This window comes from Anguilla anguilla, chromosome 3 (genome assembly GCF_013347855.1).
Source record: "Anguilla anguilla isolate fAngAng1 chromosome 3, fAngAng1.pri, whole genome shotgun sequence".
Lineage (NCBI taxonomy): Eukaryota > Metazoa > Chordata > Actinopteri > Anguilliformes > Anguillidae > Anguilla > Anguilla anguilla.
The window spans coordinates 2,235,866-2,248,394 of NC_049203.1; the positions used below are offsets into that span (position 1 = coordinate 2,235,866).

The window sequence follows — 12,529 nt, forward strand, 5'->3', positions numbered from 1 at the left end:
CACACAAAGAAGTGTTTAAAATGCATGCTGCTCCTGTTTCCAAAGCACTCTCTCCACATGTACCCATTCAGCAAGTGCGGTTGCTGAATGCAAAGTTACAAAGTTTGGATTCAAAAGATTCTTTCTTTTAAAAAATAATCAGTCGTGGGTTCATTAAACTGTCCACGTATCACATCATGAGGAATATATACTTATAGAACATTTGAGATATTTTGCTATGTTTTCTAACACAGAGTTCACACCACTACATATCCCAGAATTCTCTTGTCTGAATTTTGATTCGTCAAAGGAAGACGGAAGTTTATTTCAAGACAGGACGCGTTGCTCCCAGGTAGGAATGATTGAGCAAGTCCCAGTTATGTTTTTATATTTTCGTGGTTTCTGATTTACCTTTCTAGCTACGTCGCTATGATATTTTCATCAGAAATAGTGTCATCCATACGCAAACGGATTCCGATGTTACTGCGTCATGTAGCCAAATATGTGGTACTAGTGAGCAAAACATGTCCCTCTTACTTGGCTGCGCACCAACACCACAGAAACAGAACCAGCTTAGTTGTGCAATAACAACATTATCAGGATTCATAATTTCTATTTATGTACTAAGATTCCGGACATAATGAGATATAACTTGTGAAGTTCTTGAGTAAACGTACGCAACCTAATGAGCTGAACTAGTTGGCTAGTTGCAGTTGGAACTTTAGCTAGCCAAGTACTAGCGTACCTTATGCAGCTAGCTACATTAGTAGCATGAAACAAACAACGACATGGATGTTTAGCTCGATGTAAATTGTGATATAGGGACAGTTTAATACAGATAACTAGTAAAAAAAGTTCAAAGTTTATTACTAGTAACTATTACAAGGGATTGCCTAACCGATCAACAGAAGCACTGTCGACGGGCCTTTGTTTGTACGATAGCTTGCTAGCCACTTAGTTGTGAGATAGCTAGCTAGCTAGCTGTTTCGTCTGGTAAACATTTTTTTATTATTGATCAGCCTAAATAAACAAAACAGTCTGCTATCTTCAAAATTGAAGTGATGTTTAAGATGTCGTAAAGGCAAAGCTGATTAGCTGCTTTTTAGAGGCATATTAGGTAGCTATCTTTGAAGTGTATTTGTTTATGTTATTACTTAGATTAGATTAGGATATACAAGTTTACGCTTTATATGTCATGTCTGCTCTTTTCAGTCGCGTTTTTTATGCGATAAAGGTTGATGATATGCCCAATGTTCTGGTTATCCAGTGTTCAGCTCCGTCTGACGGTTGCTGGTGGTGTGCTGCGGTCCGTCTATATAGCTACAGAGGGCCTGCTAGTTTTCTGCTTCACAGCAAACAAAGATTACGAGTCAGTTTTAATAATATTGTCAAGGTGTATGAAACAAAAATGGGATTTCACGTGTGCTGTAAGTTGCAGTGTTCAGTTTTGTTTGCTGTTCCGTGTGTGAAGGGTGCTACAGAAAGCGTTCTGATTGTTTTGATTCAGAATTCTTGGCTTAGCTCCTCACTAGCTGTGAAACGGCTGGGAAATAAAATTCTGTTAGGTGTGTATTTGGTTTGAATATTGGATAACGCGCTATACGGACATTTTGCTGTAAAGTGGCGGGGTTTCAGGTCTGATGACGTGTTTTCCTTCCAGGTGCCGGGAGGTTTTTTTGGCGATGGAGCCTGGCATGAAGGAGGAGACCTTTTCGGAAGTCCTGAGCTCCCTGTCCCTCTCGGAACAGCGCGAGGGTCCCGACGGGGGGGCGGACGGCCATGCCGCCACCCCCCCTGACGCCCCAGAACAGGATGAGGACAGTTTCTTTGACTGCCCGGAGGTGCTGGAGGAGGAGTCTGCATCGCGCAGAGGAGGCCCAGGAGGAGACGAGGGGGAGGGGGAGCGGGGACACGGGGACGGGAGGGACGGCCCAGAAGATGGAGAGAGGGAGGAGGGAGGAAGTGAGGGAGAGGAATGGGAGGACCTGGGCGCGGCCTGTGGGGTCCAGGGGGAGGAATGGACGGAGTGCGGAGAACAGAACGCTGGAGGAGGAGGAGAGGAGAGCCGGGCGGAGTTCAGAGAGGAGGGAGAGGAGGAGCTCGCAGAACATGGGAAAGACGATAGCGATTCTGAGCTGAAGGAGGAGGCGCCGGTCGAGTTTGATGAGGAGTACCTGCGGGAGCTGGAGAAAGACTTGTCTGAGGAGGAGAAAGAGGTTTTTTTTCTTTCTTTATTGGCAGCTTTTTGCATCGAAACGGTCCTCTCACTCTGTATGTTAAAGGCTCTGAGCAATCAAAAGCATAATTTAAAAAAAAAAAAAAATTTAAACATAAATAAAAAATAAATACTCTTGACTTGCTAATTTGGAATGCTAAATTTCACAATGTTTATTGTGTAATTGACACCAAGCCGCATACCTACCATCCCAATTCTGTGTACAATTTAACCAGTCAGAGGTGTGACCAATTAGTGGTCTGCAGATCTGAAGTGAATCTGAAGTGTTTAGTGTGTCTGCAGATCTGAAGTGAATCTGAAGTGTTTAGTGTGTCTGCAGATCTGAAGTGAATCTGAAGTGTTTATTCATACAGAGCAGGCAAGCAGTGTCAGACCTCTAGCGTGCGCTAGGAACAGCATAATCAAAAAGAAAAGTTTTTATTTTTCTGTTGATACCTTTGAAAAAAGTAAATATAGGCCTACATCATTTTTCTGCAGCTTAATGAGCGCTTGAAATGCTATAAAAAAAAGTTATTACTCAGGGACTGGCTGAGAGGGGTCGTGATTAGGAGTAACCAAGGAAACCAGTAATGAATTCAGGGCTGCTTGGCTTGGTTACACACTCAATGTATTTTTACTTTTTTTGGGGAAAAATATAATTTAACCTCCAGCCAATTTAACTATATGTAGAAAAATAAAAAATATACATTCATGCATGTATATAGTATTATTTAATGTGTATTTAGGCCTGCCAGTGTTAATGCAATAATTAACTTGTGCATTTAATTTCCTATGATTAGCGCATTAAACTTATTTTAATTTAATAATCTGCATTCCTATTCTGGCTGTGGTGGCCCCCATAAGTGCTGATCTATGAGTTACCGTCTCCCATCAGATCTTAAAACATTGTAATTAATAATAAAACATTTTTATGAATTGCAACGCAGTAATGTTGACAGCCATAGTATTGCCGTGCGTTATTTAAGCTGAGAAACGTCTGTCCGGCCACAGTCCGTAAAGTTTCTTTTTCACGTATTATTCTCTGCGTCTGTCGTGGGTGGCAGTGTAGTAAGGAGCTGGCCTTGTAACCTGAAGGTCACAGGTTCGATTCCCAGGTAGGACACTGCCGCTGTGCCCTTGAGCAAGGTACTTAACCTGCATTGCTCCAGTATATATCCAGCTGTATGAATGGATGCGGTGTAAATGCTGTGTAAAATGTTGTGTGAGTCGCTCTGGATAAGAGCGCCTGCTAAATGCCTGTGATGTAGATGATGAGCAGCTGAGCGTTACTCGATTGGTTCTGTCTTTCAGAGTCGGAGGCAGGAGAGCTTGCTGCTGAAGGAGACGGGGAACGGACAGTTCAAGAAAGGAGGTATGGTCTCTCCCCTGACCCCCCCCCCCCCCAACACACTGGGGACGAATGGGGGGGGACAGGGGGCTTTGTTTGTGTAGCCTGACCGTCATCCTATATGCTAACATCTGACTGTATTAATGATACCCTATTATAAGGCAGGAAACGCAGCCGGAATCCTACCCCCCCCCCCCCCACTCACACACACACACTGGTCACAACCCAACACTCAGGAGATTCACTGCTTCGTGTTAAACCATTTTAATGTGCAGCAGTGCATGTATTTAACACCTTACTGTGCACGGCGATTATCTAATAACAGCTGTATGCTGTGGTTTGACATTTTCTTGCGAGCAGTCTCTGGATTCAGTTATTAATTTTGTTCTTTAGGAGTCGTTAGATTGGCATACCTGTGTGAAGTTTAGTAGTTATTTTCTGTCACTTTGGGGTGAATAGGCCATAGTTTGACTGTTTTTAGCGACTGCTTTTTGTCCTGCAGTTCAGTGGAAGTCCACTGTGTGTCTCCCCAGCTGCTCTTGTTAGATTCAGAACAAGATAAAAGCCTGCGATTGGCTGTGATTGGCATGTGTGTTATTGGACAGAGACACGTTGAAATTCAGCGTGAATGCAGTTGTGTTTGTGGAATGAATTAGACTGCAGAATTGTGACAGCTGAAGACCTGATGTCTAAAAACCTTTTCCTGAACAAAAATCAGTACATCCAGAAACCTTGAAACCTAACCCCAGCCCTTACAAACACGCCTGCTTGAGTGTGTGTGTGCGTGCGTGTGTGTGTGTGTGTGTGTGTGTGTGTGTGCGTGTGTGCGTGTGTGTGTGTGTGTGTGTGTGTGCATGCAGTATTGACCTCTCTCTCTCTCTCTCTCTCTCTCTCTCTCTCTCTCTCTCTCTCTCTCTCACCCCCCCCTCTATCTCTGCAGAGCACACAGAAGCAGAGGCATCTTACACTGCAGCCTTGGGGGTGTGTCCTGTGTGCTACAGCAAGGAGAGGTCCATCCTGTTCTCCAATCGCGCGGCAGCACGCGTCCACCTGGTACACACTGTGCCCTGCCCTCATCCCCAACACCCGAGTCATCCCCTTATCCAGTCACACACACACGCACGCGCACGCACACACACACGCGCACACACACACACGCTGCAGTATGTTAGCCATGCATGCATTCTGCAAGGCAGTACCCTTCTGAAGGTACCCACTAGTACTTTGATTAGGGGGACTGGGTGTCCCAGTAAATCAGTAAAATCCTGAATTATGAGCATTTGTCCCGACAAAAGTACCGTAGTATTTCTCAACACCCTCCTTCCACCCCCCGCCCCCCAGGTGATCTAGTTGCCCCGTACGATACATGAATATCCAGGGGTCATGTTTGATTTTAAATGATGCTAATTTTGCTAAATTCAGTTCAACACGAACCTCTGTTTTGTGTTTCGTTTTTTGTGCTGGGATTTTTCACAGAATGCAAAATGGCACAATTCTTCCCTTCAGTAGCTTCTAGCACGTAATAGCTTAAATAGTTCCATAAACCTTCTGACCCGTCGCTGGTTTAATTTTAAGGGCTCTGCACAAGTCCTGTCCCAGCTTTTCTGAAGTCACGATTCACACAAAGCATATTTCTCACCTAAATGCCACCACCGTCTCATCTCACCGTCACCGTGCTTTTTGGGTGGGCGTGCGAGGAATAACCTCAACAGCAGTCTGCTCTCTCTCTCTCCTTTCAGGATCAGAAGGAGAAAGCCATCGCCGACTGCACCAAAGGTGAGAGGGAAAATGCCAAGTCTGTGCTGCTCCTTTTTATACCGTGTTCATAACGGAACAGAAGACGCTTTATTGTTTATGATTATTATTCTGAATCTGATAAACTTTTATTGGATAAGATTGTAAAAGAGATTGTATTTCTTTTCTACCACAGAGTTTAGCAGAGAGGCTAGATTTTGTGCTGCCCTGTTGTACTCATATGCAAGGCCCTTCCCGTTATGTGTGCTGTGTTCAGACTGGAATTAGGGTTGCCATATTCCCCATTTTTGACTGGAATGCCTGGTTCTTCGATCATTAGCACCATTCCCATTTGTCCGGTCCTGTCAGGGCACCCCCCCCCCCCCGCCAAGTCCACTATTGGTTCTGACAGCTCTTCATCTCATTCCCGATTAAGCTTCCAGCTGTGCGTGCATGTTGTCTGGTGTTGACTTATTCTAAATCTGGCAAACCTAGCCGGAATGTTGATGCTATCTTTTTGTTGACCTGTCAGGTCAAATATAATCTAATGCTGTATTTCCTCTGAAGGCACGGATGAATAAAACAGTTTGAGCTGCAGGTTAATACCCAGCAGCCTGTCGCTGAGACAGGGCCAGTCTTGTGTGTACAAGACGCTTTCTTCTGGACGAGAACTTAATTGTGGGTCTGGGGACTGCTGTGGTCATGGCAAATCTCGTGGCACTTGTGTGAGGATAGATTGTTAATCCCGGTGTCCTCGTCAAATTTTCTGTCCAGTTCTCCCTGGCTGTCTAATTATCCCCTTACGTGTGATTTGCTATACAGTGTGCCTAACGTATCTACCCAGTCTGTCACTGTGGGAGAGAAGTGATTCTCACAAGACTACCCTGGTTGAATGCAGAGATAATTAGAGGAGAACGGGACAGCTGCATCATCACCTCAGTCATACTCCTCTCTGAATTTGGTGTTAGGTGGTGGCACACACCTCCCACTTCTAGTTTATTGTCCCTGATTTACCCTTTGAAGAGCAGGTTTTCATTTTTGATTTTCTATCATTTGATTTTTTTCAAAATTCTAAGCCAGGGTTTTAGAACTCCACTGCTTTCCGTCACCAGTAGTGATTGTGACATCAGCATTGGAATGTTCAGTTAAGTTAACTTGCATCTTAAAGGGTTAAAGGAATTGCTAAACGGAGTGGAGCATTGCGTTCACCATACCGCGTAGTACAGCAGGAGCACTATGGTCATAGAGCTCTCTGCCCCACCAGAAGTTTTAAATTTGGGACGAGACACTCATTTACTCCCCCCCCCCCCCCCCCCCCCAGCGATCGAGCTGAACCCCGACTACGTCCGCGCCATCCTGAGGAGGGCGGAGCTCTACGAGAAGACGGACAAGCTGGACGAGGCTCTGGAGGACTACAAGAGCATTTTGGAGAAGGACCCGGGCGTCCACCAGGCCAGGGAGGCCTGCATGGTGAGCCCCCGGACCTCAAAACAGCAGGAATAACAAACACACACACACACACACACACACACACACAGCCCTGGACGCACGGACAGATAAACACTCCTTACACAGTAAACGAGGTACAATTAAAACACACACCAGGCCTTCTGATGCAGGCACATTGAGACCTTGCAGGACTGAGTTTTTTAATGCTTTTTTTCTTCAGATCATTCAGACAAAGTTGTATTTTATTCACCTTTATTCTTAAATTGTGGCGAAGACTACCTACCATTATATCTGTAATTATGCTCATTTAATCTTTCAGAAGTAAGAGTCTGACTTTGTTTTCCAACTACACAAGGTTTGACAGATTTGATTACAATGAATCATTGGCTCTTTTTAGACCGAAATGGTGTTTGCCATTGGCTTGTTTAATATTGAATCTCCAAACTTCCAGGTAATTACCCAATCGCTATGAGAGGAGACGCTGGTGTCACCACCGTTTAAACAAAGAAAAGAAAACAAAAGAAAAGCCAGAAATTCAAATGTTCAAAAATTAAATCCCACAGAATTGATTCAAAACTCATTGGCAGGAGATTTGGAATATCTTTCTGCAAATGAAAGCAAGCGAGGCTTGTCTAAATCGCTAGCTCTCGACGCCTCTGTGGACAGACCCGTCGATGGCCGTACAGGAGTTCCGCAGACACGTGAATCCGCGGTTGCTACGGCAGCGTAAGGGCTGCGTTTGTGCTCGGACCACGGGCCCCGGGAGAGGAGGCTGGATGGCGGCTCGGTCCGAGCCTTTCCGGCGCCGTGGAAACGGCGCTGTGTCCTCAGAAGGGCTGGAGTGTGCTTGTGCGTGGGCTGCTCTCGTAAGCAGACACAGAGTGTTCCTGTCCTGTCGCGCACCCAGAGAACAGGAACAAGGAGCCGCTGTTAGCGGGGAGTACGGCGCGGGGGGGGGTGGGGGGGGGGGGGGGGTGGGGGGCGGTGCGGGGGGGGCGGGTGGTTGGGACATTGTGTTTCCATGGCGTTTCCTTCTCCTCTGTCTCTAACTGGAGTTAGAAAATGAAAAAGCACTGTTGCTCTCAGGCACTCCTGGAACCTCACCGAGTGTCGAGAGGGCCAGACGACGTCGAAACGCGAGAACAGGAACCCACAGGGTGTTTTCCGTCCCCTCAGCCCACCCGTCTCTGTTCAGGCTCTCCACCTGCGTTCAGGTGTTCCAGCGGCACCTTTACAGCCCGGTTCCTGTGATGCTGGCTAAATACCCGCTACTGTCTCTGCCACACTGCTGCTGCTGATATTTAGGATATACTTACACCTTCGCCCGGAGTTCAGAGTTTAGTGACGCTCTTTAAAGTGATTCGATGCTGAAGCCCTGTTGAGATGGTGTAGCAGGCAGCAGAAGCTCAGAGGCTCACGGATGCCTCCGGTACAGGGGGAGATGAGAGATGGCTGTTCTGCCTCGCTGCAGAGCCGACTAAAGCACCAAGCCAGAGAAACGAGCAGGAACCGCAGCAGGGAACTTACACAGGTCAGGGAACGGGGTCACGAGGACTGGAACTTTTTTTTAAAAATTCTTATATATCTGTGTCAGGAGCCCAGAGGCCATGCTTACACTGCAGTGCTTCTGAACCTTCCTGTAACCCATTTGGATAAAGACAGTCTCTCCCCTCCGTGGTGTTTTTGTGTAGTGTAGAAGAGGAGTGTTTTTGTGTAGTGTAGAAGAGGAGTGTTTTTGTGTAGTGTAGAAGAGGAGTGTTTTTGTGTAGTGTAGAAGAGGAGTGTTTCTGAGTCCAGGTGCACGTGGCAGGATGCTCAGAAAAGCCAGGATGCCGACGTTGTCAAGACAACCCCTGAGCTGCATAACCCAGTCCTTTTCATTTTCTTTTCACAAAAAGGAAGGAAAAAAATAAAGAAAGAAAGGCGGGAGAGGGTGACGCGACCTCGCTACTTTGCGCGAATTTGGCGGGGGCGGCTGGTTGGGTCGGGTCGTGTTGACCCAGTCTGGTTGACCCAGAGGGGAGGAGGGAGGCACGCGGGAGGCCCCGTTCAGGCTTGCGCTCGCTCTGTGAAAGCCGTCCTCCCGTCCTCTCAGTGTTCTAGAACTCCGTCGCTTTAATTTACCAGCAGCGATTGTGACATCATCAGCATTATTAGAATGTTCAGTTAAGAACGTTCTATTCGTATATTTGTGACCTCACACCTTAAAGGGTCAATGTGTCTCGCAGTTCAGCACATCCGATTTATGGCTGCGACTTCTAAACGTTTAAACATTGTTTTTGGGGTTTTTTTTGCACCATGTTATGCAACTGTTTAGCGACTTTTAGTTTTGCAGTCCTGAATCTGATTTATTCTGAACCCCCCCCCCCCCCCCCCACCACAGCGCCTGCCCAGGCAGATCCAGGAGCGGAATGAGAAGCTGAAGGAGGAGATGCTGGGTATGTGTCATGTTTTCTTATGTCCTTGTTGTTGTTATTTCTCTTTATTTCCTGTTTTCACATGAGCGGCCTTGTGCTTGTGGGGCTTTAGTAGGGAATAATAAATTGCGTACACACGCGCACACACACATGCACACACTCGTGCACACACACACACAGACACACACACACTCATGGTCCGAGAAGCCAGAGGTGCCCCAGAGGGAGATGGCTGCTGGTTTTGTGACATTTATTTATTTTATTTTTTTGTTTACGTTTTGCGCCAGCTTTGTAGATGACCCCAGTACATTTTCTACATGGCAGCTTAGACAGCGGTAATTGTGTCCCTGAAGAATGCAGCAGGATAACACAGCTTTAGCTCGGGGTAAAGCGGTCTTCTGCTAAATTGGAGAGTTGCCGGTTCGATCCCCCACTGGGCGTGTAAGGGTCTTGAACAAGACACCTAACCCCCAATTCCCCTCGACTGGCTGGTTGGCTGCCTTTCACCGTTGGTGTGTGTGTGTGTGAGTGTGTGTGTGTAAATGGGTGAATGAGAGGCATTAATGGTACAGCGTTTGAGTTGTAGTTGCTAGAGAAACTACAGAAACGTAGTGTGTGGAGCTGCAGGTGTGCGGGTGGATGATGCGTGTTTGGTGGTGTGGAGCTGCAGGTGTGCGGGTGGATGATGCGTGTTTGGTGGTGTGGAGCTGCAGGTGTGCGGGTGGTGTGATGGGGTCTGACTGCAGCCTGTTGAAACCCGGGGGGGCTCGGGCGGGTTCTGTGTTGTTCCTCCGGTCGCTCATGGCTAATTGGGCGGGCGGCGCTTGACGAGACAGCGGATTAGGAGCGAGCCGCGGGGCGCGGGGGAGGCTGGGAGACATCTCTTATTGATTTCACTGCAGCAGAGCAAGCTGGGGAGGGGGGGGGGGGGGTCAGCATTGTACACCGAGGAAGCTAATTATGTCTCACACCCGGCTGAGGAGTAAGACTGGGATGGGAGGGAGAGCGTTCCATGGCCAGGATTTAAGGGCGCCAGCTGTGTGAGGAACAGCAGGTCAGAGCTGTGTGAGGCACAGCAGGTCAGAGCTGTGTGAGGCACAGCAGGTCAGAACTGTGTGAGGAACAGCAGGTCAGAGCTGTGTGAGGCACAGCAGGTCAGAGCTGTGTGAGGAACAGCAGGTCAGAGCTGTGTGAGGAACAGCAGGTCAGAGCTGTGTGAGGAGCAGCAGGTCAGAGCTGTGTGAGGTACAGCGGGTCAGAGCTGTGTGAGGAACAGCGGGTCAGGGCTGCGTGAGGAAGAGCAGGGCAGAGCTGTGTGAGGAACAGCAGGTCAGGGCTGCGTGTAAACACTGTTCCCCTGGTTTTATATTCTCAGGATTTCACCAAAATAGAACAAGACAGCAAGAGCGACAGCCAGTGCTTTCTGAGAGCATGACATTCTGTCTGTGTGTTTGTTTGTGTGTGTGTCTGTGTTTGAGACTGTGTGTGTGTGTCTGTGTGTCTGTGTTTGAGACTGTGTGTGTGTGTGTGTGTGTGTGTGTGTGACTGATTAGTCAGTTTTATCTTTGAAAGCTATGACGTGTGGACATTAACGTTGATGAGCAGTTGCAAGGTCAGAGACATCTGACATTAGAATGAATCAAATGTTTTGCTGCTGTCTCAAATAAAGAATTAAAATGCACAGGAGAGAGTTTGTGAGGGAGGGTGAGTGGGAGGGAGAGAGAGAGAGAGAATGGATTTCTTCTGAGCCATTAGTACATTGCCTTGTTAATTTCAGCTTCTTGCACATTGTCCATGTTGACGGTGGGATGAGAGACTTCACACCTGCTCCTCCTCTTCCTCGCCAGGGGTTTTTTTCATGGCTGACTCTGAGAGCCCTCTACTCTCCAGTCCTGCTAGGACCATTCGTATAATCTCTCCTGTCGTCCCCACTGGATAATATCAGTACTCTGGGCATTGAGAAGCAAGCCAGCGCCATTATAGATACTCACTGTTTGATGAGGCAGTTTGCTGGTGGTGTTTGTGTCTTGATGTGTGGCATCATTAGTACTGAAGTGAGCTGGTGTACTGGCCCCCAGTGCTGACACACAGTAATAATCTGACCATAGCCTCAGTTAGGCAACACTTCCATTGTATTAATGGTCATGTAAACTGCCTAATGTGTTAACGCAGTGTGTGAATGAGCTGCTCAGTGCTGGAGTGCGATAGCTTGGAGCTTTTTTAATGTCGTACCTCTCACCTCTCCCTCTCCTCTGATTGGCTGGTTTGCGGCGCCTCTCAGGGAAGCTGAAGGACCTGGGCAACATGTTCCTGCGACCGTTCGGGCTCTCCACCTCAAACTTCCAGGTCAACCAGGACACCAGCAGCGGGTCCTACTCCGTCAACTTCGTCCAGGGCCCCAACAACAACAACAGGTAGCCCAGGTTTCTGTCGCCGCGGCAACGCCGTCGCCCTCTCGCCTGGCAACCGCACCCCCCCCCCCCCCTCCCACCAGGCCGAAGACTGACAGAGAAGCTGGTCTCTCATCCCTGCGGATCCAAAATGGAATCCAGAAACTGACATTGTCTGCAGACGAGGGCTGTTATGGGGGGGGGGGAGGCGGCGGGTGGGTGTGGTCTGAGGAGGTCGTGGTTGGGGTGGGGGGGGGTGGGGGGGGGGGGGGGGACGGAATCATGTGGTGAAGTGTCTGCTGTCACACAGGCTAAAATAAATACAGAAAAGAACATTTTGAAGTCGAGTGGATTTGAAGCATCAAAACTTTCATTAAAGTTTCACTGTCATGATTTTTTTGGCTTCTGGCTTTTTTGAAATTGTTTTTCTGTTTGTTTCACATGCAAGTTCCTCAGTGTGCTTTCACACATCCGCAGAGGAAAGGCTGTCGGTTTAATGATGCAAGAGAAAGCTTCACTTCAGCCTTACGTTTTTGGCACAGGCAGGTTTAAATGAAATGTATGCATTTTTTTTCCCATGATGGAGCATTTCCACAGAACAGTAGCAGAGAGCAGTTGAAGTGGTGGCTAGTCCCAACAGGGAAAAACGTGAGTTTATTTGAATAATTGAGAAATACACAAATGATGCCGCCTCAGTCGTTCTTCTCAGGCTTGCTGATGTCATTTAATCTCATTCAGAGACTGCCTGTCTTCCAGCTTTTACATACTCTGTCCACCTCTCTATTAGACGTTACACACATACACACACAGTTACGTACACACTCAGAGGAGCTCTCTGCCTATGCACACACACACACGCACGCACGCACGTGTGTACATACAAACACAAATAAAACAGAAAACAGAATAGCTGATGCTGATGCTGGTATTTTGCTTCACGGTGGTGGGGGGGGGGGGTCACCAGGCTGCTGAGTAAAAAATAAAAAAGATTTCAGCG

General features: G+C 47.6%; 1 protein-coding gene across 4 annotated transcripts; it reads left to right on the forward strand.

Annotated features, from left to right (window-relative positions):
- The first annotated feature begins 220 nt into the window (after window positions 1-220).
- ttc1 (tetratricopeptide repeat domain 1) lies at window positions 221-11,758 on the forward strand. Of its 4 annotated transcripts, none has more exons than XM_035411371.1 (8): window positions 221-331; window positions 1,640-2,195; window positions 3,506-3,566; window positions 4,483-4,595; window positions 5,282-5,318; window positions 6,598-6,746; window positions 9,109-9,163; window positions 11,424-11,625. In XM_035411371.1, exons 2-8 carry the CDS (start codon window positions 1,662-1,664, stop codon window positions 11,558-11,560), a joined length of 1,086 nt encoding a protein of 361 aa, XP_035267262.1. In that variant the 5' UTR covers window positions 221-331; window positions 1,640-1,661; the 3' UTR covers window positions 11,561-11,625. The 4 variants fall into 4 exon arrangements, with proteins under 4 accessions (XP_035267262.1, XP_035267261.1, XP_035267259.1 ...); XM_035411370.1 differs by lacking the exon at window positions 221-331 and adding an exon at window positions 467-486; XM_035411368.1 differs by lacking the exon at window positions 221-331 and having other exon boundaries at window positions 1,606-2,195; window positions 11,424-11,592; window positions 11,624-11,758.
- Window positions 11,759-12,529: the final 771 nt, after the last annotated feature.

Coding starts and splice junctions, on each gene's coding strand:
- ttc1 (XM_035411368.1), top strand. CDS start 1,620: ATGACGTGTTTTCCTTCCAGGTGCCGGGAGGTTTTTTTGGCGATGGAG. Junction 2,196..3,505: donor TGTCTGAGGAGGAGAAAGAG/GTTTTTTTTCTT, acceptor TCTGTCTTTCAG/AGTCGGAGGCAGGAGAGCTT. Junction 3,567..4,482: donor CGGACAGTTCAAGAAAGGAG/GTATGGTCTCTC, acceptor CTATCTCTGCAG/AGCACACAGAAGCAGAGGCA.